The sequence below is a fragment of the Labeo rohita genome, chromosome 11 (assembly GCF_022985175.1).
Source record: "Labeo rohita strain BAU-BD-2019 chromosome 11, IGBB_LRoh.1.0, whole genome shotgun sequence".
Taxonomy (NCBI): domain Eukaryota; kingdom Metazoa; phylum Chordata; class Actinopteri; order Cypriniformes; family Cyprinidae; genus Labeo; species Labeo rohita.
The window spans coordinates 18,826,144-18,849,704 of NC_066879.1; the positions used below are offsets into that span (position 1 = coordinate 18,826,144).

At 35.4% G+C, this 23,561-nt stretch overlaps 1 protein-coding gene across 2 annotated transcripts; it reads right to left on the bottom strand.

The window, feature by feature from the left end:
• Positions 1-763: 763 nt before the first annotated feature.
• mst1rb (macrophage stimulating 1 receptor b) lies at positions 764-23,439 on the bottom strand. Of its 2 annotated transcripts, none has more exons than XM_051123327.1 (21): positions 23,173-23,439; positions 20,688-21,981; positions 14,704-14,880; positions 14,493-14,615; positions 14,203-14,373; positions 13,389-13,549; positions 11,603-11,741; positions 11,384-11,520; positions 10,318-10,497; positions 10,140-10,239; positions 9,636-9,854; positions 8,392-8,538; positions 7,426-7,579; positions 7,215-7,307; positions 6,906-7,118; positions 5,852-5,932; positions 5,289-5,470; positions 5,009-5,118; positions 3,871-4,036; positions 3,645-3,781; positions 764-2,113 (listed from the first exon to the last, which is right to left on the bottom strand). In XM_051123327.1, exons 2-21 carry the CDS (start codon positions 21,888-21,890, stop codon positions 1,882-1,884), a joined length of 4,125 nt encoding a protein of 1,374 aa, XP_050979284.1. In that variant the 5' UTR covers positions 21,891-21,981; positions 23,173-23,439; the 3' UTR covers positions 764-1,881. The 2 variants fall into 2 exon arrangements, 1 of the variants encoding a protein (XP_050979284.1); XR_007828752.1 differs by having other exon boundaries at positions 1,966-2,113; positions 3,881-4,036.
• Between the last annotated feature and the right edge of the window lie 122 nt (positions 23,440-23,561).

The following is a 23,561-nucleotide window of genomic DNA, read 5'->3' on the forward strand; positions in this document are numbered from 1 at the left end:
GACATAAACACATGAAAAAAATAATTTTGCTTTAAAACCAAATATTGGAATTTAAACTACATAATTATATATAAACTGATCTCTTTCTTTTCATTTTGCGACAAACAGTAAGAAAAGGGCATCTTATTTAATGTTTGCTCCATTATGAAAGGGCTTTTACTGACCCCTAGTGTTCATCTGTAGCTCAAGCTCAAAGGTACAATTTGTATTTTGTTTTTATGCAGAGACAAATATAATGTCAGCAAATTACTAATCAAATATTACTAATCAAAAGTTAAGTTTCCTACCATATAGTTATGGTAGGAAATTTACAATGTATCTTCATGAAACATGATCTTTACTTCATATCATAATGATTTTTGCCATAAAAGAAAAATCGATAATTTTGACCCACACAATGTATTTTTGGCTATTGCTACATATATCCATGCTACTGGTTTTGTGGTCCATAGACCCATTGTCATTAGGCTACATTAGAACAAAAACTGATTTTAATATCATTTTAATTTTTAAATGTCCACCACATATTAAGAAATACAGATATTCATTACATAATGTATTAAAATGACATACCCATGTGAATAAATGATTTCCCTACTTGCTTTTAAATATATATTGAGATTGAATTTGTGATTAGATTATGTTCCATTAATGCATTCATGTTATATTCAGCAGTCAAGACAAGCCACATTAGTAATACTGCTGGTTGGTGGTATTACCCAAGCAAACCTAAGCACACAATAAAACTGGCACCTTTGGCAAAATTAGATTTTATTTAGGGATGTGCGTCACAGATATCAAATTCTCACTCATTTCTACAGGCTCTATAACTGCGGCACAGTGATATATTCAGCTCAACACCTTTCAGCGCTGACTCATCCAAAACATTGTGCATTGAATCCCTTCTCTGTTCAAGCATCTGATATAATCACAAACCAAATAGCAAGTAAAAGCTCACTGATTACAAATAACTTCAAAATAAAGTGGTGCAGACCAGGATTTTCAGTATTTGACTAATATATATATAGCAAGATACAGAAAATTATTCACATAAAAAAGTTATTGTTTCATAAATAAAATATACATCCTCTACAGTTGAAATATATTCTAATGAGGGCAGTGCTTGAGTGTGAAACATAAATCTGTGTAACGCTTTCAGTGCTGTCACTGTTGACTTGATTTCAAAGTTATACACAGGTATCTCACAAAAGTGAAAATAAACAATACATTTCTCCTAGGAGTTTAATGCGTTGTGTTGGAAAATACTGCACATACATGTACAGTACAAGGCCAGAAGTACAGTAACTAAAAGCACAGCCATGAGATGTCAGACAGTATTGACTCTATGGCAAGTGTTGTGTCTGTTGTGTGCAATATATAACATCTCAAATGAACATAACTCAAAAGATTTTAAATAATTATGTGGCATTCTGCAACATAATGGACTGTGGACTTTGGAATGGAATACTTGTTGAAAATGTACTTACCGTTAAGCCATCCAAGATGTAGTTTGTTTTGCATTGCATCACTTTCTCACCAATGGATCCTCTGTAGTGAATGGGTGCCGTCAGAATAGGAGTCCAAACAGCTGATAAAAAACATCACTGTAATCCACAAATAATCCACACACTTCCAGCCCATCAATTAATGTCTTGTGAAGTGAAACGCTGCTTGTTTGTAATAAACAAATTCACAATTACAGTGTTTGGAGATTATTGTGATGTTTTTATCAGCTGTTTCATCTCATCTAAAACATCTGATAAAACAAACTCATCTACATCTTGGATGGCATAAGGGTGAGTAAATGTTCAACTTGTACTGTTAAAATAGCATTCTAGCATGCTACTTCAAACCTAGTCACTGTTATATCAGCAAGGCCAATCAGCTAGAGATTGAGCCTGCATCATCAGCATCTGACGAATCATATTCGTCGGCAGAGTCTGTTAGGGCGGGGTAGGGGCGGGGCTGGTCCAGGTTGACGTACGTGACCTTTAGGCTGATGTAGTGCTCTCCCTCCAAGCTGGAGAGAATACTCATTACAGCAGACACTAGCGTGGAGAAGGTTGGTCTCCTCTCAGGATCGGGATCCCAACACTGTAACATAATGGCGAATCTGCAGATACAGAGGTGATGGTCAGTCTGGGTAATGTCTACTGGAAAGTGACTGGCAGTGTCATACTGTGTCTGTAAATCAGACATCAGTCGGACGTATGATGAGTCACACACATTCAAAGTTTCCATTGCTGAACTTCACCACTTGTCATGTTTCCACATCCTGTTGTGTTAGAGTCACTATGCAATAATTTCCAAAAAGTTCCCAAACCTTTACAAAGAAGTAATGTGGCGGTATCATCATATGTGTTCAAAACAACAACAGCAAAAAGCTGTGATATCACATTGCCATGGTATGAATATTCCACAACACATTTTTCACAGCAACAACTCTTACTAAAACCTAAAGGTTTGGTTAGTGATTGCTAGAAGTTTCTCAAGGTTTTGCAGGGGAACACTTAAATCTATGTTGGTTTTTAAATATTTACCTCTGCCTGAAAGAGAATGATGATTAACTCTTGGGTGCAGTGCTTGAGGTGTTGGATAATTGAAGGGACATTCACAATAACCTTTCGGTTGACCTTTTCCACCGCTCTGAATACTGAGTAAGCATTAAACCCTCTGAACCTCAAATGGTGGAAAAACACTAAACTGACTGACAGCTCCTTAAAACCATAAAAGCATTTCCAAAAGGCCATGTCACTCTGTGGAACGATTTCCAAAAACAAATGAGTACAGAACCGGCCTTTGTAAACAAACCAAACTTTCTAGTTTAGACCAACTTCTTGATTAACTCAAAAGGGGTGTGCAATTGTTTAAACGATATGCGATTTGACATTATTGAGTATGTTGCAAAAATCAAACAAAAACATGAGCACGTTTGTAATTTAGTCTATTAAAATACATTCCGAATTCTCAGAAAATTCAAAATAAGGGGGGAAAAATGGCCCTGTATGACTTTTATATGTTTTATATTTATATCATCTGATATAGTCAGACAAAAAGTAGTTTTTTCCCCAAATATCAGTACGATTGCAAATATGATATTTATTTGATAAAACAGTCCAATAAACACAAAGTTAATATTAACTGACTTACATTTTAGTAAACCTGTTTTTGCTTTATTTCGTCAAGGAAAATTTTGTTACTGAATCAATTAGCCATCTGAATGAATCATTTGAATGAATGACTCACTTGTGCAGTGATTTGCCGCCACCTACTGGCAATTTTAGGTTTATATTTAAAGCATATTTTCTAACCTGATCTAATGACGAAGACGTACCTGCGGGAACTTTGTCGCAAGACGCAAAATATGTACCGTATATTCAATGTAAAATGTCCACTGAGTGGCGCTAAAAGAGTGTTCAGTTGTTTACATATGGTACATTTTACGTGACGTTGGTTTTGTATGTCATCGCAGTTTTGACTTGAAATGTCCATTGAAATGAACAATAACATGTTCAGCAAAATATCATCTAATTTGTTATCGAAACATTCCAGAAAATACTGAGAGATTTTTTTCTCATTATCACACACCCCTAGTTGGAATATAAATACAAAAAGTATGAATGCAGAAAAACTGAGAATCTTACAATGGATCTGGACAATATTGTGGCTGAGGCAGCCGTCGTCCCTTTAGGAGGTAATGTGTGACATCATATGGGTCAACTTCAGGGTATGGACTGGCTCCTCGTGTAAGCATCTCCCACATTAAAACCCCAAAAGACCACTACAGTAAAAGACAGTAGAAAAATGTTAAGAAGAACATATGACAACTCCTTATTTTAATCCAGTGGTTAAAATAACTATGTTTCTCACAACATCTGACTTAGTCGTGAATTTCTGCGTCTGCAGGCTCTCAATTGCCATCCATTTGACAGGTAATTTGGCTTTCCTGTGGTCCTGGACGCTGTAGTACTCCTTCTCCAACACATCTCGAGCCATTCCAAAGTCTGCCACCTTTACGGTGTAGGATTCATCAAGCCTGAGAGAAAATTGATTCAGTGCAAAATTCACAATTGTTCACTGAGCTTTAGTGTTACCGTTAGCTAACATCCTGACACCGCCCACGTTTAGATGAATATGTAAAATGACAGCAGTGAGAAACCAGCAGTTAAGACAGCATCTGATCATAGCGATGAGGCATTATAGCACTTTATACAACAGTTTGCAATTTTACAGTATTAAAGGATTAGTTCACCCAAAAATAAACATCAGAAAGCCGGCTCCTGCAACAGCAGCCACAATACGCATACATAGTGGTACTGTTGTAAACGCATGCCAAAGACTGACACGGAAGAGAAGAAATTGTTGAATAAAGTCATTATTTTTATTTTATTTGCGCACAAAAAGTATTTTCATAGCTTCGTAACATTACGGTTGAACCACTGATGTCACATGGACTATTTTAACGATGTCCTTACTACCTTTCTGGGCCTTGAATGTGTCAGTTGCATTGCTGTCTATTGAAAGCTATCGATTTCATCAAAAATATCTTAATCAAAAATATCTTAATTTGTGTTCTAAAAAAGAACAAAGGTCTTACAGGTTTGGAATGACATGAGGGTGAGTAATTAATGACAGAATTATAATTTTTGGGTGAACTATCACTTGTCAGTGTAGATTTCAATTAGAACTGCAACTTTAATTTCTACTATTAAGAAGCTCTCCAGCGTGTTCACATTTTTATTTGCATCTGATGGACTAAACAGAAGAAATAAACCAGAGAACATTTTCACATCAAAGAAGGCTGTGCTTCAGAAATTTAATCACCACAAACCAATGGTAGTTCAAAGGAGTTTACCAGCTAACTTACCAGCTAAAGTTCAGCTGATCTGAACTCCCGAAATGCCAAACAAACTTAATCGGGCCTGATTTTGTTTGAAATGATGTCACTCCAGTTCATTTGAAGTATATCAGGGGCTTAATGCAAAATCTTTGCGCATGAAAAACTCACATGCAATTACGTGCTGCCAGATCCCGGTGTACAAACTTCTTTTGTGCCAGATATTCCATTCCTTTAGCAACTTGGAGCCCAAAGCCAATCAAATCCTTAACTGTTGGATTCTAGGGAAAGACAACAAAACTATATATGACTCATTACCGGAGTTTTTGCAAAGGTCATGGACTGTGAAATCCATTCACAAATACAACCCTATTGTGTAAGGCAAAGGTAAAAGGCGAAATACGTAACATATTTGATGGGTTAAGAGTTTATGTTCTAGCAACTAACTGACCCTTTTCTCACAGCGGATGAAGTGGCGCAAGTCTCCGTGTTTCATGTAAGGTAAGACCACCAAGGGAAGTCCCTCTTCGGGAAGTAGGATTCCCAGCAGAGACAGAACATTACTGTGATGAAATCCCTTCATCAGAATGCCCTCTTTCAGAAACTGCTCCACCTCTTCCACATCTGTTATTCCTACCAGAGTGGCAGAATGTGAGAAAATAGTTGCATGTGTGCATTTAAGCCATTCAAGAACCTATGTCTCAAAATGTTGTTTAAAAACTTTTGCATAAACCATGGTCACATTTATGCATTTTGCAGACATTTTTATCTTAAGGAACTTGCATTGCATGCAAGTTACAGTACACATGTAATTTAATTCATGCATTCCCTGGCAACTGAACCCAGGACATATTGTTGCTAAAACCACAATCTAATATTCAAGTGAAAGCTACCCAATTTTAAAGGTAGCTCACTGTTAGAAAGAAGTGCTTTTTGATCAGACAGGTAGTCCTGAGAGGGTAGTTTAATTCTTCATGAGTGTCTTTATGAGCTCTTTTCTGAGAAGTTTCTTACTGTTAAGAGATTTCACAGCACAGTGGATTTCTCTGTTGTTGTGGTCAGTGAGGTAACCATGGTAAACTGTCCCAAAGTGTCCTACAAAAAAATAAAAACATGTTTATTACTGGCAATAATCTTCATGTTTAAAACATCACCTTATTCCCTTTTCCAGTAATCGCTTTTTTGATTAATGAAGCAATATTATGTTCTAAACCCTGGAGCAATACCACAAACACATCACAAACACAAAAAAATATTTCTATTTTAAAAAATGCTGAAGATAATTCTGAAGAAAAAAAGTGTCATGATTTCCACAAAAAAAAAATTAAATACAACTGTTTGAGCAGCAAATGAGCATATTAGAATGATTTATAATAAAGGAAGGATCATGTGACACTAAAGACTTGAGTAATGATGCTGAAAATTCAGCTTTGAATCGCAGGAGTAAATTATATTTTAAAATATGTTTTAAAAGAAAGCGGTTATATTAAATCGAAAACATATTTTTATAATTTGACTGCATTTTTAATCATATAAATATAGCACTGGTGAGAAGACACTTTTTTTTAAAAAAAATCTTACTGACCCCTAAACTTTTGAGAGGTAGTGTACTGAACTTATTTGTGACCCTGGATCACAAAACCAGTCAGATTTATACATCATCTGAAAGCTGAATAAATAAGGTTTTCATTGATGTATGGTTTGTTAGGAAAGACAATATTTGGTCGAGATACAACTATTTGAAAATCTGGAATCTGAGGGTGCAAACAAATCAAAATATTGAGAAAATTGCCTTTAAAGTTGTCCAAATAAAGTTTTTAACAATGCATATTACTAATCAAAAATTCAGTTTTCACATATTTACAGTAAGAATTTCACAAAATATCTTCATGGAACATCATCTTTACTTAATTTCCTAACGATTTTTGCCATAAAAGAAAAAACAATAATTTTGACCCATACAATGTATTTTTGGCTATTGCCACAAATGTACCCCAGCGACTTAAGCCTGGTTTTGTTGTCCAGGGTCACATTTGTAGCACACAGCATGTTTTATTTATAAACACACCTTTTCCGATGATCTGGTGGTGGTGAACCTTGAGCATGGATGCTGGGATCAGCACATCCTTCACCTCTTCCAGCAGTTCAGGGCGGAAACTGGTGATGGAGATTTTCTCTGGGGGCATGAGAGGGGTCAGGGATGTGTCCAGGGTGCCTGTGTAAGCCAGGCCGGGAAACGCCACGGCCCCAGTAGGCGCAGTGATGTTTGTGAGAGGCAGTTCTAAAAAGAACAAAGAACAAAAGGAAGTGTTTCTAAAATATCTGTAGACTTCGACTTCAAAGTTTCATAAAGAAAATAAGAATTATGTTGTCTCACCACGTCTGTAGTCTCCTATGGGACATAAATCCACACTGTTATTACGAGAATGACTATGGGAAAAATAAGACAGACGATTTTCTGCCTGCGAAGCTGTGGGTGAAAAGGGATAAAACTGATAAAACTGTCTTTTTTTTATAACAGCTGTGCTTGTTAGGATATCAAATTTGGGAATGACTACAAAAGATTTGCAGTAGTCAGACATACTCACCTTTTTTCTGTTTCCTCAGGTGTTTCAGCACAATAAAGGCCATAACTGCACCTGTGACCAGAGCTGCCAATATGCCAAGCACAATACCCACCATATAGTGGTTACTGACCAAGATTACGGTGCCAACATTATGTGTGTACCCATTAACTGTGACCTGATACATAAAAACACTGATGTTAGAATGAGGTTGTACTGTATTATTGCAATTAATGGCAAATTGAGTTGGGTAAAGACAAGGTAATGCATTTATACACTACCAGTCAAAAGTTTTTGAACAGGAAGATTTTTAATGTTTTTAAAGAAGTCTCTTCTGCTCACCAAGCCTGCATTTATTTGATCCAAAGAACAGCAAAAACAGTACAATTTTGAAATATTTTTATTATGTAAAATAACTGTTTTCAATTTAAATATATTTTAAAATGTAATTTATTCCTGTGATCAAAGCTACATTTTCAGCATCATTACTCCAGTCTTCAGTGTCACATGATCCTTCAGAAATGCCGATTTGCTGTTTAAGAAACATTTCTTCTTATTATTTTTTATCAGTATTTAAAACAGTTGAGTACTTTTTTTTCAGGATTCTTTGATAAATAGAAAGATCCGAAGATCAGCGTTTATCTGAAATAAAAAGCGTTTGAAACATTATACACTATACCATTAAAAAGCTTCTCAGTATATTTTTTGTTGTTGTTGTTGTTGTTAAAGAAATTATAGAAATTAATCCTTTTATTTAGCAAGGATGCTTTAAATTGATTGAAAGTGATAATAACGACGTTTATAATGTTACAAAAGATTTCTATTTCAGATAAATGCTGTTCTTCTGAACTTTCTATTCATCAAAGAAACCTAAAAAAAATCTAATCAGCTGTTTTCAACATAAGAATAATAATCAAATGTTTTTGAGCAGCAAATCAGAAAAATCTTTTGACTGGTAGTGCAGATCTACACATACTTTCAAACACTCACCTTCACAGGTAAACCCTCACTGGGAATGGTGAGATTATTAGGGATCCTGCATGTAATCTCATTATCTAAAACTTTAGCACCACAGTCAACATCTCCAACCGTCATCGTGATTGACATGCAGGAACTCACAAGGTTCAACTTCTGGTGCTGCGTCATGAGAAATAAAAAATACCAGATTTTAAAAGTGGTATCAGACTTCAGACCAGGGTGAGAAATGAACCTTTCCGTTTAGGGGAAATATTTGCCCCCTTGAATTGATTTCCAGGGACATTCTTTTACATTTGTGAACGCAATTTTTATAATCACCTTATTATTATAAAAACTATATGTAACAGTGGATCACAAAACCAGTCATAAGGATATATTTTTTAAAACTGAGATTTATAAATCATCTGAAAGCTGAATAAAGCTTTCCTAAGATGTATGGTTTATAAGGATAGGACAATATTTGGCCGAGATACAACTATAAATATTGAGAAAATCATGATCTTTACTTAATATCCTAATGATTTTTGGCATAAAAGAAAAATTTTTTGACCCATACCATGTATTGTTGGCTACTGCTACAAATATACCCAAGCTACTTATGACTGGTTTTGTGGTCCAGGGTCACATATGTTGTCTTTAATATCAAATACTTAAGTTCATCCAGTTACTTTAATCAATATTTTAAACTGCTGTCAATAACAATAGACTTTTTAAAATTGCAACTAAATTATACATTTAAAAACAAGGAGCTCATAGGGCTGCAATATTATGACAAAAATCATTATTGTAGATTATTGGTCCTTATATTGTAATAATGATTATTAATATTGATAGAAAACAATATAAAACATTTTTGTGCACTCATCAACAGCTCTGGCGATTTCAGCACTGATTAATCTAATCATTCAATTGGTTTGATTGGTTATAAGGCTCAACGCTGCAAAAAACAGCGTGCAAAAGCACATCAATGCAGTGTGAGCAAATCTAAATGTGATTCTGCGAATTGACACTTTTCGTTCATTTTCACATTTAATTTTAATCGTGACAGCCTTAATACATTATTTAATTGTGCAGGGGCATTTTTTGGCCTCTTTTTCTTGAATGTTTGGGGCATTTTTGTTCATTTTGGCCCTTGTTAATTTCCAAACCTACTTCTGACCCCTTCAAATTCTCAAGGCATACCATGAAAGATGATTAAAAGTGGAAAAAATAAAGGAAAGTTGAGTGAGATTGTAATCATGGAAGTATTTACATACATGTAGGGACACTTCATCAAACCCAGGGTAGAGTCTCAGGATGTGACCTTCAGTCTCAAACGGGATGGGTCTGCCATAGGGGTGGTAGGAGAAGTCCTGTTTCCATAGGCCGAGCACCCCATCCATGTCAAATGAAAGCTCGCCCTCTTCTGTCTCATCTCGATGGAAGACCGGGGTGATGCACTCCATTTGGGTGGGTTTGGCTTTACCTCTGCATTCCTTCAGGAAACAGTATAAGGCAAATGTGAAATAAGAAAAATGTCATGTGCTCACAAACCCATATCTGTTTGCTTTGATGCTGCAATCCACAAACGCTATAGATGTGCTGCTAATGTATAGATTTAAAGCACTTTAATCTTTAATTCATGATCACAGCTCTCAGTTGAAGAACCGAGAAACATTATGAAAGTCTTAAATGTTGTGGAGTTATAAAATCCTATGTAGTGTTGTTGTGGTCACTCAAGAGAGTAGATTAGGGAGCAGATTTCAGTTTACAGTTCATACAGTGGAAACAGGTTTCAGGTGGCTTTCTTTGGGTTTAAAGTAGACGACAGTTCTGTAGACTGAGTCCAGATTTCGGCCTTCAATGATGATTCTTGACCCACTGCAATTTAGCAAAATAAAATATTAGATATTTAATAACATTTCTGAAAGTAAACAACTTATGACTTTCTGCATCTACCTGTCAAAGCTGCAGTCGGGCAGCACGGCAAGAATCTCAGGGGTCTTCTTGTAGCGGAAGACTTTAGTGGTCACCACACGGGACTTATCGATGTAGACACGGAGCACCACGTCTTTCACCTCCGTCACAGGCTGGGAGAGACATACAATGGAGGACAGGTTTCCTCTTACCACAGATACACTGTAGATGGAACAACATTAATTTTAGAATATGAACATATATAATCTCAAACAGAAAAATAATAAACAGAGCTGGAAATTTAAACAGTGGTCACTTCATACACTACCAGTCAAAAGTTTTTGTACAGTCATTTTTGAAATATTTTTTAAAGAAGTCTCTTCTGCTTATAAAGCCTGCATTTATTTAATCCAGAATACAGCAAAAGCAGTATTATTGTAAAATTTGTACTATTTAAAATGCCTTCTATTTAAATATATTTTAAAATGTAATTTATTCCTGTGATCAAAGCTACATTTTCAGCATCATTACTCTAGTGTTCAGTTTCACACGATCCTTCAGAAATCAATCTAATATGCTGACTTGCTGTTTAAGAAACATTTATTATTATTATTATTATTATTATTATAATTATCAATATTTAACACAGTTGAGTATACTTTTTCAGGACTCAGGACTGATGATAAAGACTTTTATAATGTTACAAAAGATTTCTATTTCCGATAAATGCTGTTCTTCTGAACTTTTTATTAATCAAAGAAACTTCAACTTCAACATAATAATAATAATAATAAATGTTTTTTGAGCAGCAAATCAGAATATTACAATGATTTCTGAAGGATCACGTGACTGGAGTAATGAAGCTAAAAATTCAGCTTTGAAATCACAGGAATAAATTACATTTTAAAATATATTCAAATAGAAAACAGTGATTTTAAATGGTAAAAATATTTCGTTTTTCGTTTTACTTCAGATCAAATAAATGTAGGCTTGGTGAGCAGAAGAGACTTCTTTAAAAAAAACATTAAAAATCTTGGTAAAAATCTGGTAGTGTACATTTGTAAAATTTATTTTCCCCCAAATAAACGCAGCACAGTTGCACACACACCTTTGGATTGGACATGTTTCCCCATCAAGCGTAACTTTCCTGTTCTTCCCAGAGTCCAGATAAGGACCTGTAATGGTGATGAGGGTTCCTCCATTCACAGGCCCATAGTCAGGCTGGACTTCAGTGATGTTTGGGACCTGGTGTCAAAAAAAATGATAAGCAAAGGTTATCTATGCATGTTTTGTGTGTAATGGAATTCCATGTTTTGTATGTAATTACCACAAAGGTGAATCCAGGCATCTCAGCACTTCCTTCAATGGAATATCGGCCCTCCACTCGGCCCTCATGCACTTTAGCTGTGACGTTCACTGTTTTAAAAAGTGGCTCTGCTGCCCCAGAACGGATCTTGCACAACAAGCTGAGCAGAAAAAATGTCCAGTTACATTACTTAAAACAAACACTTTCCTTAGTACAACCTTATAAAAAGTAACCACAACTCCTGATGTTGATAGAAGTCTGTTATGCATCTACTACGCATGAGCGTAAAAATCTATTCGCAAATATTTAAGTGAAAATGATGCTGTGCATCTCTTGAACACTAGAAATGTTTCTAATCAATATACTATAATGTTAAAAAGAAATGGTGATACATTTTTTCAAGATTTTTTGATGACTATAAAGTTCAAAAGAATTACTGAATTCAAAAATATCACTGAAATACTATTATAATCTTTAGCAATACTTTGAATCCATTTTTAATTTCAGCTAAAGTTGTAATTTTGTTGCGGATTTTTGTGTGTACACTGCTGTAAGATTTAATGTTTTTAAAGACGTCTCTTATGCTCATCAAGGTTGCATTTATTTAATCAAAAATACAAAAAAACAGTAATATTGTGAAACATTATTGCAATTTAAAATAATGGTGTTCTATTTTAATATACTTTAAAATAGAATTTATTTCTGAGATGCAAAGCTGATTATCCAGCATCATTACTCCAGTCTTCATTGTCACACAATCCTTCAGAAATCATTCTAATATGCTGATTTATTATCAATGTTGGAAACAGTTGTGATGCTTTTTTTTTTTTGGAAGCTGTTACTTTACAGATACTTTTTTTCAGGATTCTTTTTTCTTTTCTTTCTTTTTCTTTTAAATAAATTAATACTTTTATTTAGCAAGAATGTGTTCAATTGATACAAAGCAATTATAAATCAAAATCAAAAATCAAGTCAAATCACCTTTATTTATATACCGCCTTTAACAATACAGAATTGTGACAAGGCGGCTGTACAGTATTAAATAGGAAACAGTACATCAACAATGCAAAAGGCAACAGTAAACACTCAATTTTCAGGTAAAGGTAGTTAATCAAATACAACAAAATAAAATACAATATTGTGTGAAGATAAAGTGAAGATTAAGTGTCCCCAACTAAGCAAGCCAGAGGCGACAGCGGCAAGGAACCAAAAATAAGGACCTATATTGTTAAAAAAGATTTCTATTTTGAAGAAATACTGTTTTTTTTTTTTTTTTATTCATCAAAAAAATCATGAAAAAAGTATCACAGGTTCCAAAAAAATATGAAGCATCACAACTGATCCAACACTCCAACACAACTGATCCAACATTTCCGACACCGATAATAAATCAGCATATTACAATGATTTCTGAAGGACCATGTGACACTGAAGATTGAAGTCTTGATGCTGAAAATTCAGCTTTGCCTCACAGAAATAAATTATATTTTAAAGTACATCAAAATTTAAATTAGAATAATATTTTACAATATTACTGTTTTTTTTTCTACATTTTTGATCAACTAAATGCAGCCTTGATGAGCATGAGAGACTTCTTTTAAAAAACATGAACAATCTTACTGATCCAAATTTTTTGAACAGCAGTGTATTTCAGTTTTAATTATTTTAGTACACCAAGTTAAAATAAAGTAAAGTATTTTATTTCTAAAATTAAAATAGTTTTATAATTTTAAGTTCTAAAAATGATTTTTTTTTCAGATTAGTTTTAGTTAACTGCATGACCCTGCATGAAATCACTAATACTTACTGTGTGCTGTTGCTTTTGTGAGGCTGGACTACACAGGTGGTTTCTCCCAGCTTTACCTCATGGGTTCTGGTTGTGATAGCGGGTCTCAGCGGCGACTGGAACTCCCATCCACACAGAGTCATCTCACTCTGACCATCAGGGGGTGCTGTTTTGGGGAAAAACTACACAAAACATTACCAGACCTATTTTGTTTGCTATATACTTTCTCAAACTGTGCATAATTATACGTTTTAAATACAAGTACTTACATATTAAAACAAATACTTATTCAATATTTCAAATGATCATGAAAGATCATGTTCCATGAAGATACTTTGTGAATTTCCTACCGTAAATATATTAAAACTTAGTTTCTGATTAGTAATATGCATGATTAAGAACTTCATTTGGACAACTTTAAAGGCGATTTTTTCAATATTTGATTTTTTTGCACCCTCAGATTCCAGATTTTCAAATATTTGTATCTCGGCCAAATATTGTCCTATCCTAACAAACCATACATCAATGGGAAGTATATTTATTCAGCTTTCAGCTTCAGATGATGAATCTCAGTTTCAATTATGACTGGTTTTGTGGTCCAGGGTCGCACATATAAATGTTTACCTAATATATCAAACATTGTCCAGGCTATTAAACACATCTGTAAAGTTTTTCAAAATATTGTAAAGGGTTAAAAATGTATTTAGAATCTGGATTCTTGTTGTAGACTTTACAATATATTTCAGACGAGTCAATGACGGATAAACCACGTTAACAAATAATGATTTCAGCTAAATTACACAACGGCTCATTTGGTGTGTGTTTAATATCTCACCTCTGTGATGACAGGTGGACATGACTCATTTCCCCAGTGTGTCCTGCACTCAGAAGCCCAAGTGCACTGACCTGAGCACCAGCCACATCCCATGAACTTCGGTGCGATCAGGCACATGGCACACGTGAGGAAGTGCCGACAACCCGGACCCCTCTGAGGCACTTGAATCATCTGCCAGTTTGGATTGCATAACCATCATTAGCCCAAGAAAGGAATAGTCTTTTGCAATCTTGGCCACGTTCAAATGGAATACTAGTAGTGTACTTCATACAAAAATTTCTGATACAGACCTTATCTCCAACTACAAACAGTAAATGGTCCGTGGAGAGAACTGCTGCAGTAGACGACACCTTCTGGTTCTCTACAAGTGAGTAATTAGCAAAGATAACAGGGCTGGACCTTCTCAGGACAAGCTGTGGCATAAAAAAATAAAAGAGGTTACTATTATAATTAATGAAACTGGCAGAACTAGTGCACTAACTGTTTCATTATGACCCATACCTGCAGCAGTCTCCCGTCTGATGTGCCTATATGAGCCACTGTCTTGTTCTCGATGCTGGTGACCAGCAGTGAGGTGAGGAGAACGCCTCTCATCTGTCTGTTGAAGAGGTCGACTCTGTAGTACGGCTGAGACACCAGAGTGGGTTGATCCCTGCAGGTCATATTGTGCTCCATGCTCTGTTAACACACGCGCAATAAAATGATCAGAGCTGCACTGCTGTAATAAAGATATATGTTTGTCTTTCCTTTTAATAGATGCTTTTTTCATAACCAAATTGGTTATGAAAGAACAAAAGTTTTTTCTGAATTTTGAAAATAACTGATTCAAATAACAGATATTAATGTAACATAAAAATAAAAAAATAAATAATACTGAATAAATTAAAATATATAAATATACACTACCAGTCAAAAGTTTTTAACAGTAAGATTTTTAATGTTTTTTTTAAAGAAGTCTCGTGCTCAACAAGCCTGCATTTATTTTATTTATTTGATGCATTTAAATGTACAATTTTGAAATATTTTTACTATTTAAATAAGTGTTTTCTACTTTATATATTTTAAAATGTAATTTATTTCTGTGATCAAAGCTAAATTTTCAGCATCATTACTCCAGTAATGATGATCCTTCACAAATCATTCTAATATGCTGATTTGCTGTTTAAGAAACATTTTTTGTATTATTATTATTATTATCAATATTTAAAACAGAGTTGAGTACACATTTTTGTCAAGATTTTTTGATGAATAGATAGGTCCAAAGATCAGCATTTATCTGAAATAAAAAGCATTTGTAACATTACATTATATCATTCAAAAGCCTGGAGTCAATATATGTATATTTATTTATTTATATATATATATATATATATATATATATATTTTTTTTTTTTTTTTTTTTTTTTTTTTTTTTTTTATATATAATTTTTTATTTAGCAAGGATGCTTTAAATTGATCAAAAGTGATGATAAAGGCATTTATAATGTTACGAAAGATTTCTATTTCCGAAAAATACTGTTCTTCTGAACTATCTATTCATCAAAGAAACCTAAAAAAAAATCTACTCAGCTGTTTTCAACATAATATTTATAATTAATAAATAATATTAATTATAATAATAATTAATAATTAACAATCATATAATATATCCATAATATTTTTTTAATTATATTATAATAAAATTACATTACATTTTTATATTGACATTACACAAATTATACTGACTCCAGGCTTTTAAATGATATAATGTATAATGTTACAAATGATTTTTATTTCAGATAAATGCTGATCTTTGCATCTTTCTATTCATCAAAGTATCCTGACAAAAATGTACTCAACTGTTTAAATATTGATAATAATAATAAAAAAATGTTTCTTGAACAGCAAATCAGACTATTAGAATGATTTCTGAAGGATCATGTGACTGGAGTAATGATGATAAAAATTCAGCTTTGAAATCACAGAAATAAGTTACATTCTAAAATATATTCAAATAGAAAACAGTTATGTTAAATAGTAAAAATATTTCTAAATTTTACTGTGTTTGCTGTACTTAAGATCAAATAAATGCAGGCTTGGTGAGCAGAAGAGACTTCTTTTAATCTTACTGTTCAAAAACTTTTGACTGGTAGTGAGTGTAGTACTCATCCACTTGTCCATAAATTGTATTATTTTTATTAAAATAACAGATCGTTACGCTAGATAAGACCCTTGTTCTCGGCTGGGATCTTTTACAACTGCATTTGGGATCATCTGAAGCCACATTTAAACTGCATTTTGGAAATGCTGAAATGTTTTCTTCAAAAAACATTTTTTTTTACAGCAGAAGAAAGAAAGACATGAGCATCTTGGATGACAAGGGGGTGAGTACATTATATGTCAATCTTTGTTTTGAAAGTGGACTTCTCCTTTAACACTGTTTTGTATATTTTCTGATCTTCCAGTAATCAAGGCCGCCAATTTAGATTCTCACCACAAGAATTCCAAGCGTAACACAAAAGAACTCAATCTCTATTGTTTGGGTACCTCAGTACTGCGGTGTTGTTTCTGAGCTGATCTGCTATAAACTAAGCAATCACATGTCACTCTCTCAACCAATTCCTGCACTGTTTGGGAGTCTGATATTCCAAACAAAAAACTGAAACTTCAAACATCAGACAACAAAAGACAACCACACAATTCTTGACTAACCAAATCATGCCACTAGACAACTGTAAAGTGCCTGTGAACTTTCCATATAAAAGTGTGCTGTCCAGTCAAGACTGACAACTTAGCATGAAAATATTTTTTATTGGAAAACAAAGAGAGGCATGATAAATCTCTCAAATGCATTTCCAGTGTAGAAATCTTTTTTATTTCTGCATGTAGCACAAATTAGAGGAGTTCTATATTTGTAGATTGTGCATCCTGGTGTGTGTCTCTCATTGGAATCTCAAAAATTACACTGTCATACTCTCCTTTTTCCGCACATTTCCCATAAACATTGACCTCAACGGAAAACCCTGCACAAACACACACTCGTACGCATTCCATCTGTAAACTCTGTTTTTATGGCTGCAAGCGCGCAATCACGCCCTGAGATTTCCGAGAGATTCTCCCACACATTACAGGGATGTTTAGATTGCAAAAGTAGCCAGCTCTCATTCGGATACTGAAAAGATGACCTCCTCCAGTGCAAACTTCACAGATTTTAAGACATTTAACTACATTCATGCAGCTTTTAACTCATTCCAATTGTACATTAGCATAGGCAAACAGAAAATGAGAGATAGGAAAGATTAGTTAATGAGTATTTTATAAATATGCAGAGACCGTTAAAAGAATTTAGACATGTAAATCATCAAATGTCACTCCATTAGATAGCAAACATCAAACCAAGGGGAACATGACAGGAACTGACTTCACCCATTAAAACTCCCCTTGGCACATTCTGGTTAAAAAATTGCAAATGACTAGGAAAAAGAGTTCACTTTTTTAAAAAAATGTAGCATACTTAATACACAAACTACAAGCATGAACTCAGTGTTTTGCTTTCTTTCAGGTTTCTTTGACACATTCAATGCAGCCAAAAAGTGTTCCAGATGCTGCGTGCCAGAAAACATTCCCCTAGATCTTTTTGTCTTACAAATACATCAGTATTCCATAACTTTTTTTTTAATGTTCAAATACCTTCCTGGATATTCACAAAACAAAAACAAAAAACCCTCTTCTAATGCATACTGTAATGAAAAACAAACACCCTGTAAGTCACTGAGATTGTTTTCTGAGAGTCCTGCTGTAGTAGATAGCAGGGAAACATTAGATTTAAGCGTTTTAACAGATGATAGTCTTGCTGAACTATTGCAGGCTTGAATATGAAATTCATAACAGAGATGGCACACCAAAAGTCTCAAAGCTGTTTAAAAAAAAAAACAAAAAAAAAAATCACACAGAACTTAAGTGAAGGCTACTTAAGCAACTTGTTTTGAATTTACACACTAAAATTCAAAATGATGGAAGCACTGGAAACTTAGAAATTTGGGGTTTTAATGATGGGTCAGGTCAAGCATGGATCATTGTTTTGCAAGTCTGAGTCAAGTTTTAAATAATTTCCCAGTCATGAGCAATGCAATCAGACTCAGAATATGCACAGCCTAAATAAAATACTTTTTAACAGCAAGTATAAAGCAATAGCAAACTCATACACCTATTAATAAACCTAAGATAATCACAGAAGTACACTAAGCAATTCATATATTTCATAAGGCCTTGTAAGGTTTACAAGAACCTAAAACTCCACATGACCTCTTTTTCGGGTCATCGTGGTTAAACTTTCCTAGACGGGCCAAGATGTTTTGCAACAGTGTTATTCCCAATGATTCTATTGGACTACAATAGAAATGTTTTGGTATTTTGTGTGCATGTACATGAACAAAAGAAAGAAAATAAAAGTAAGTGCCTGAAAAAGAATGATTTCTCAGAGTTAGTGGAGCCTCAGTGTTAAAGGACTTTTAAATAGTTTCTTCAATCAAACTATACAATTTATGATTTATGAGTGTACTGCAGGGCCCTATGAAATCCGTTTTATTTTTTCTCAATTTCTTTTAGATTTTTTTCCAAAATTCAGTTTTTTTCAGTTTTAATTTTTGTAGACTCTACTTTAATGGTTAAATAAAAAAATAATCAAAAAGCATGTCTAACAAATTGAAATCATCCATTTTAATGGTTTCATTAAACTTTAAATAATCAAAAGTATCTCTAATTAATTGATTTTATTCAACAAATCTTTTTTTTTTTTTTTCCAGAAAAATACTGTGTGGTGTATTTGTATTTTCTGGAAAAAAATTCTGGTAAATAATTTTTCTGTTAAATATTCCTTAAAGAATAATGTTTTAATAATGATTTTATTAGTAGTAGTACTACTATCATTACATTAAGTAATATATTTCTGTCAAAGTTCAAGTTAAACCGAACTTCTATTTTAAGGGGTTGCTGTGAAGACCTTTAAGTTTCTGTTTGTATATGATATGATGGTTGTTTTTCTCAATAGTACTTGAAATTGTGCTTCTGCACCATTTTTTCACAGAGACATGCAGAACATGCAGGATTCATATTTAAATACTGTTTTTGCAGCTTATTATTCACAGACACTACTCCATATCTAGTCCAACCCCAATCTCTGATTCCGTCCTCATTTTTTCCATCATGAAAATCATAGGGCCCTACTAGTGCCTTTAGTACTTCTGTTATTCTTTGTAGCAGTTAAGGTCCTAAAATACACAGGGATATGAGAAAGAATACACAAGACTTATGACCTACACTGTGGTCACTTGAACTATTTTTTAACGAACAAATAAAAAGGAAAAAAAGCAAGCCAATTAAAATACCTTCAAGCTTTTGTTAGAGGGCTTGGCACCACAACACCCACTAGAAAATTTTGCAAGTCTGAACGTAAAACAATATTATGCCACATGAGAGAGTGCGAAGGGACCAGACAGAAGAGGAAAAAATAAGACATATGGAAAGCGATGATGGATGAGAGATGCAATCCAGCAGTCATTTCTTTGAAACTACACATAGTGGCATTTCGATTTATTTTGTTTATTTGTGGAGTTGAATTGTAGAAACAAGTCTGGTTGCACTCAAGGCTTATGTTACGTTCCCATATCAAGTCTAGAAGTGGGAGGGATGGTCACAGTCTAAGGGTAGGACTTTCGCTTTGGGGGTGAGAGGTTCGGGGTTCAAATCCCAGACAAACCCCCAAATTCTGTTATGTTACCATATCAAGTCTAGGGGAGGGAAGGTCACAGTCTAGGGGTATGATTTTCGCTTTGTGTGCGAGAGGTCCCGGTTCAAATCCCCTACAAGCCCCCAAATCCTATTTCGTTCCCATATCAAGTCGAGGGGAGGGAAAGTCAAGGTCTAGAGGTATGATTCTCACATTGGATGCAAGAGCTCTGGGGTTCAAACCCCAAGCGAGCCCCCAAAATTCTGTTATGTCCCCATATCAAGTCTAGGGAAGGGAAGGTCATGGTCTAGGGGTATGATTCTCACTTTGGGTATGAGCACTCAAGGCTTTCGCTTGGGCTCAAATCCCGGATAAGCCCCCAAATTCTATTTCGTTCCCATGTCAAGCCTGGGGGAGGGAAGGTCACAGTCTAGGGGTACGATTCTCGCTTTGGATGTGAGAGGTCCTGGGTTTAAATCCCAGATGAGCCCCCAATTTCTGTTAAGTTCCCATATCAAGTCTGAGGGAGGCAAGGTCACGTAATGGAATAAAAATGTTGTTGTGTGTGTGTCTGCAGTGAGGATCAATAACCAAACTCCAAAGAGCCTCACACACACAATCACACTTTTCTGTGGTGGACATGCTGCTTAAATCTCCACTGCTCCCTTTCATCCTCTAATCAGTGTGAGCAGCCAATCATTGGTGGCCTGAGAGAAACAGAATACACCACAGACTTTTGCAAAAAAACAAAAGGGTCAATAAACTGAAATGCACCAACCTCATGTGGGCAGCTCTCACAGGGCTGAAAGTGGCAAAGGCCTCTGGAAAGCTGTTCTGGTCCTGACTTGCAACAGTCCTCAACTCCATCGTCGATTGCTGTGTTTACCGTATCCATCGGAAATGCACAAAGTGCTGAATCGTGTTCAGGAACGCCTGAGTCATCGGTCACAGCAAACACACCATATAAGATATCATCCTCTTCTTCAGCACCCAGCTCATCAGCGAGCTCCCGTCCGGCTTTGCCAAAGTGGGCCGCTTGAACCACGTTGTAGACCACATCTTTGAAAGGTTCGCTCCCATTGCTTCTCCTTCGCCTTTTGGGCTCAAAGCGACATTCTAAAACAATCTCACGGTAGCGTCGCATCTCCCACTCATGGCGTGGCAGACGGCCTAGCCTTGTCTGAAAGGGTGAAGAGTCCAAGTCGGTTTTCTCTCGTTGGACAGATAAGAAGTAGACAAAGTCCTGCGTGTAGAAGCTGTAGGTATACTCAATGCTGTACGTCTGCCGTAGAGCAGGCAACACCGTCAACCCTCTGACGTCGGTGTAAAACCCATCCTCAGTTGCAACAGGACGGCGTACGGAAATGGACATGCGACCGTATTTTTGCGTCACGCTGTTGTTCACTGTTGCGGCGACAAAGAAGTACACCGTCTGGCCTTCTTCCACCATGGAGACTTTCGTTCCCAAAGGACTCGCAATGCAATCCGGACAGAACTGCGGAGAGTTGAACTTCTTCCGGAATAAACACTTTGAAGGCCCAGGAGAATTTCCATTTTCACTGAGCTGATGGAAATAGCAAACTCCATACTGGGAGCTTCCACATGAGTACAAGTACATCAAGAACGTGTCTAGGAGCAACACCTCATTGTCTGTGTCCTCATGAAAGGGATCTCTTGCGATATCACACAAATCACATATCTCACACTCCGGACTGCCCACGGGTCCTGTACGGAGTTCCCAAAGTTTACCTAGAGTGATATTCACTGCTTCAATGATGTTCTTAGAGGCCACATAGATCTCTTGGAAGTGGGAGTTGGTAACTATGTTCTGGATGGGGTTGCGGGTCTGAAAGTAAGGCATGGGGTACAGCACCGAGAAGTCCACTGCGATGGGAGCCGTCGGGGGACAAGTGTCTAATGCAGAAGACATTAGAGCCTGTATCCAGACACATGTCACCAGATGAGTGGCCCAATGGACCATGTCCACTCCAGGGTGAAAAAAATGGTTGTAGTGTGTTGTGGTTACCTCCAGTTGGCATCTATCAATGAAAACATCCTGAGAACAGGAAGGCCTAAGAGCAGAACAATCACAAAAAATCTTCATAGTTAATAAATAGACATAAAAATTACTGTCATCATTTAATCATGCCCATGTCTTTCAAACCCCAAAACATATCAGGCCAACTTCAAGGATACTGGCAAGTGGCTATGCTATGATGCAATAAAGATTTCAGATTCAAAATGATGTGAATCAATGGTGACATCAAAAATGATGTTTTGATTTGTCAGAGAGGGACACATCTGTTAACACTAAAAGAAGTTTTGCTTATTCATGCCTGTCTGGGCCTGCAACTTCAAGTCACGTCTGTGCAAGAGAGGAAGTCACTCAAAGATAAAAATAGATATTTTGCACAACTTTGAGATAAGTATTTGCAAGTTTTTAAGCAAAATAGAAAGACTAATATAAAAAAGGCCTTTGAGAAAGAATGGCTGGCTTCCAACCACAGTGTTCTATGTAATATTACTTGGTTCTCATCCAAGTTATTTATTAACAGAGCTCATCACCATGTTCTAAGCTGAGGCCTCTCAAATTGTCATTCTTGTCACAACCTAGACGTGCTTTCTGGTGCAAAAGTTGTAAATTGACTCTTGTGCTTTTCAGTCAAAAGCTTTTTTTAACTAACAAATGAGCTAATTACTTTTCAAAATCATGCCATGGCATTTGCACCTCTGCACTGAATGCATTCTGCGCTTTTGGAATTTATTCCTCTTTAGGGAAACAGTGGAAAGTATGCGCTTCTGTAAAACAAATCTCAACCGTTGATTCCAAGCATGCTTGCATTTTTTTTTTTTTTTTTTTTTTTGTAAGTCAACAAGCACTAATCTCAGTTAACTGTTACTTTGATTCTTTGCTTTTGCACTGACAAAACACAAATCTCACAGCTTGTAGAATATCTTAAATACAGACTGCTTATTATAAGTGATGGCAGAGCCGGTAGAGGATTTATTTACATTTTCAAATGAGGTTGTTTGGTCTTTTTAAAAAAGGATTCAAATTTTTCTTACATGAGACATCGACTGAACGATGCTTATCCGAATAGTTTAATAATAAATGAATAAAACGTATTTGGAACGCACTGTATCTTGGAACTTTTATTATATTTATATTATACTATATTATATATTATATATAAATGATGGTACAATTACGTTTTACAAGAAAACAAATGTGTAGGATAAACAGGCAATAAATAGGGACTCACCTGTTGGTGATGGTAAACCGGTGAAGTAACGTTACAGATCTCAAGACAGATCAATAACTGCATTTCCAACTCTAAACGTAGACAGGTAGCAGTGAAAAAAAAAAACAATAAAAGAACGGAAACAACTTCCAGTATATATTAACACAGAACATTCAGTTTAGTTTATGTATAAAACCAGATAATACGAAACTTTAGAAACATATGATTAAAGAGACGTCTTGGTGTTTCAGGCGACTACTTGTTTCATTTGAAGCACTGACGAGGTTGACAGGCCCCGCCCACCCGCACACGGGAATGATCGCTACTATGGCGACACCATTGCTCAAGAATGTTACTTACGCCATGCAGACGTCCCGCACTAACACGTCACCTGATTAATATTCATAAGT

Coding starts and splice junctions, on each gene's coding strand:
- mst1rb (XM_051123327.1), bottom strand. CDS start 21,890: ATGGTCCATTGGGCCACTCATCTGGTGACATGTGTCTGGATACAGGCT. Junction 14,881..20,687: donor GTGAGAGCTGCCCACATGAG/GTTGGTGCATTT, acceptor GTGTGTTAACAG/AGCATGGAGCACAATATGAC. Junction 11,742..13,388: donor CACAAAAGCAACAGCACACA/GTAAGTATTAGT, acceptor TTTTCTGCTCAG/CTTGTTGTGCAAGATCCGTT.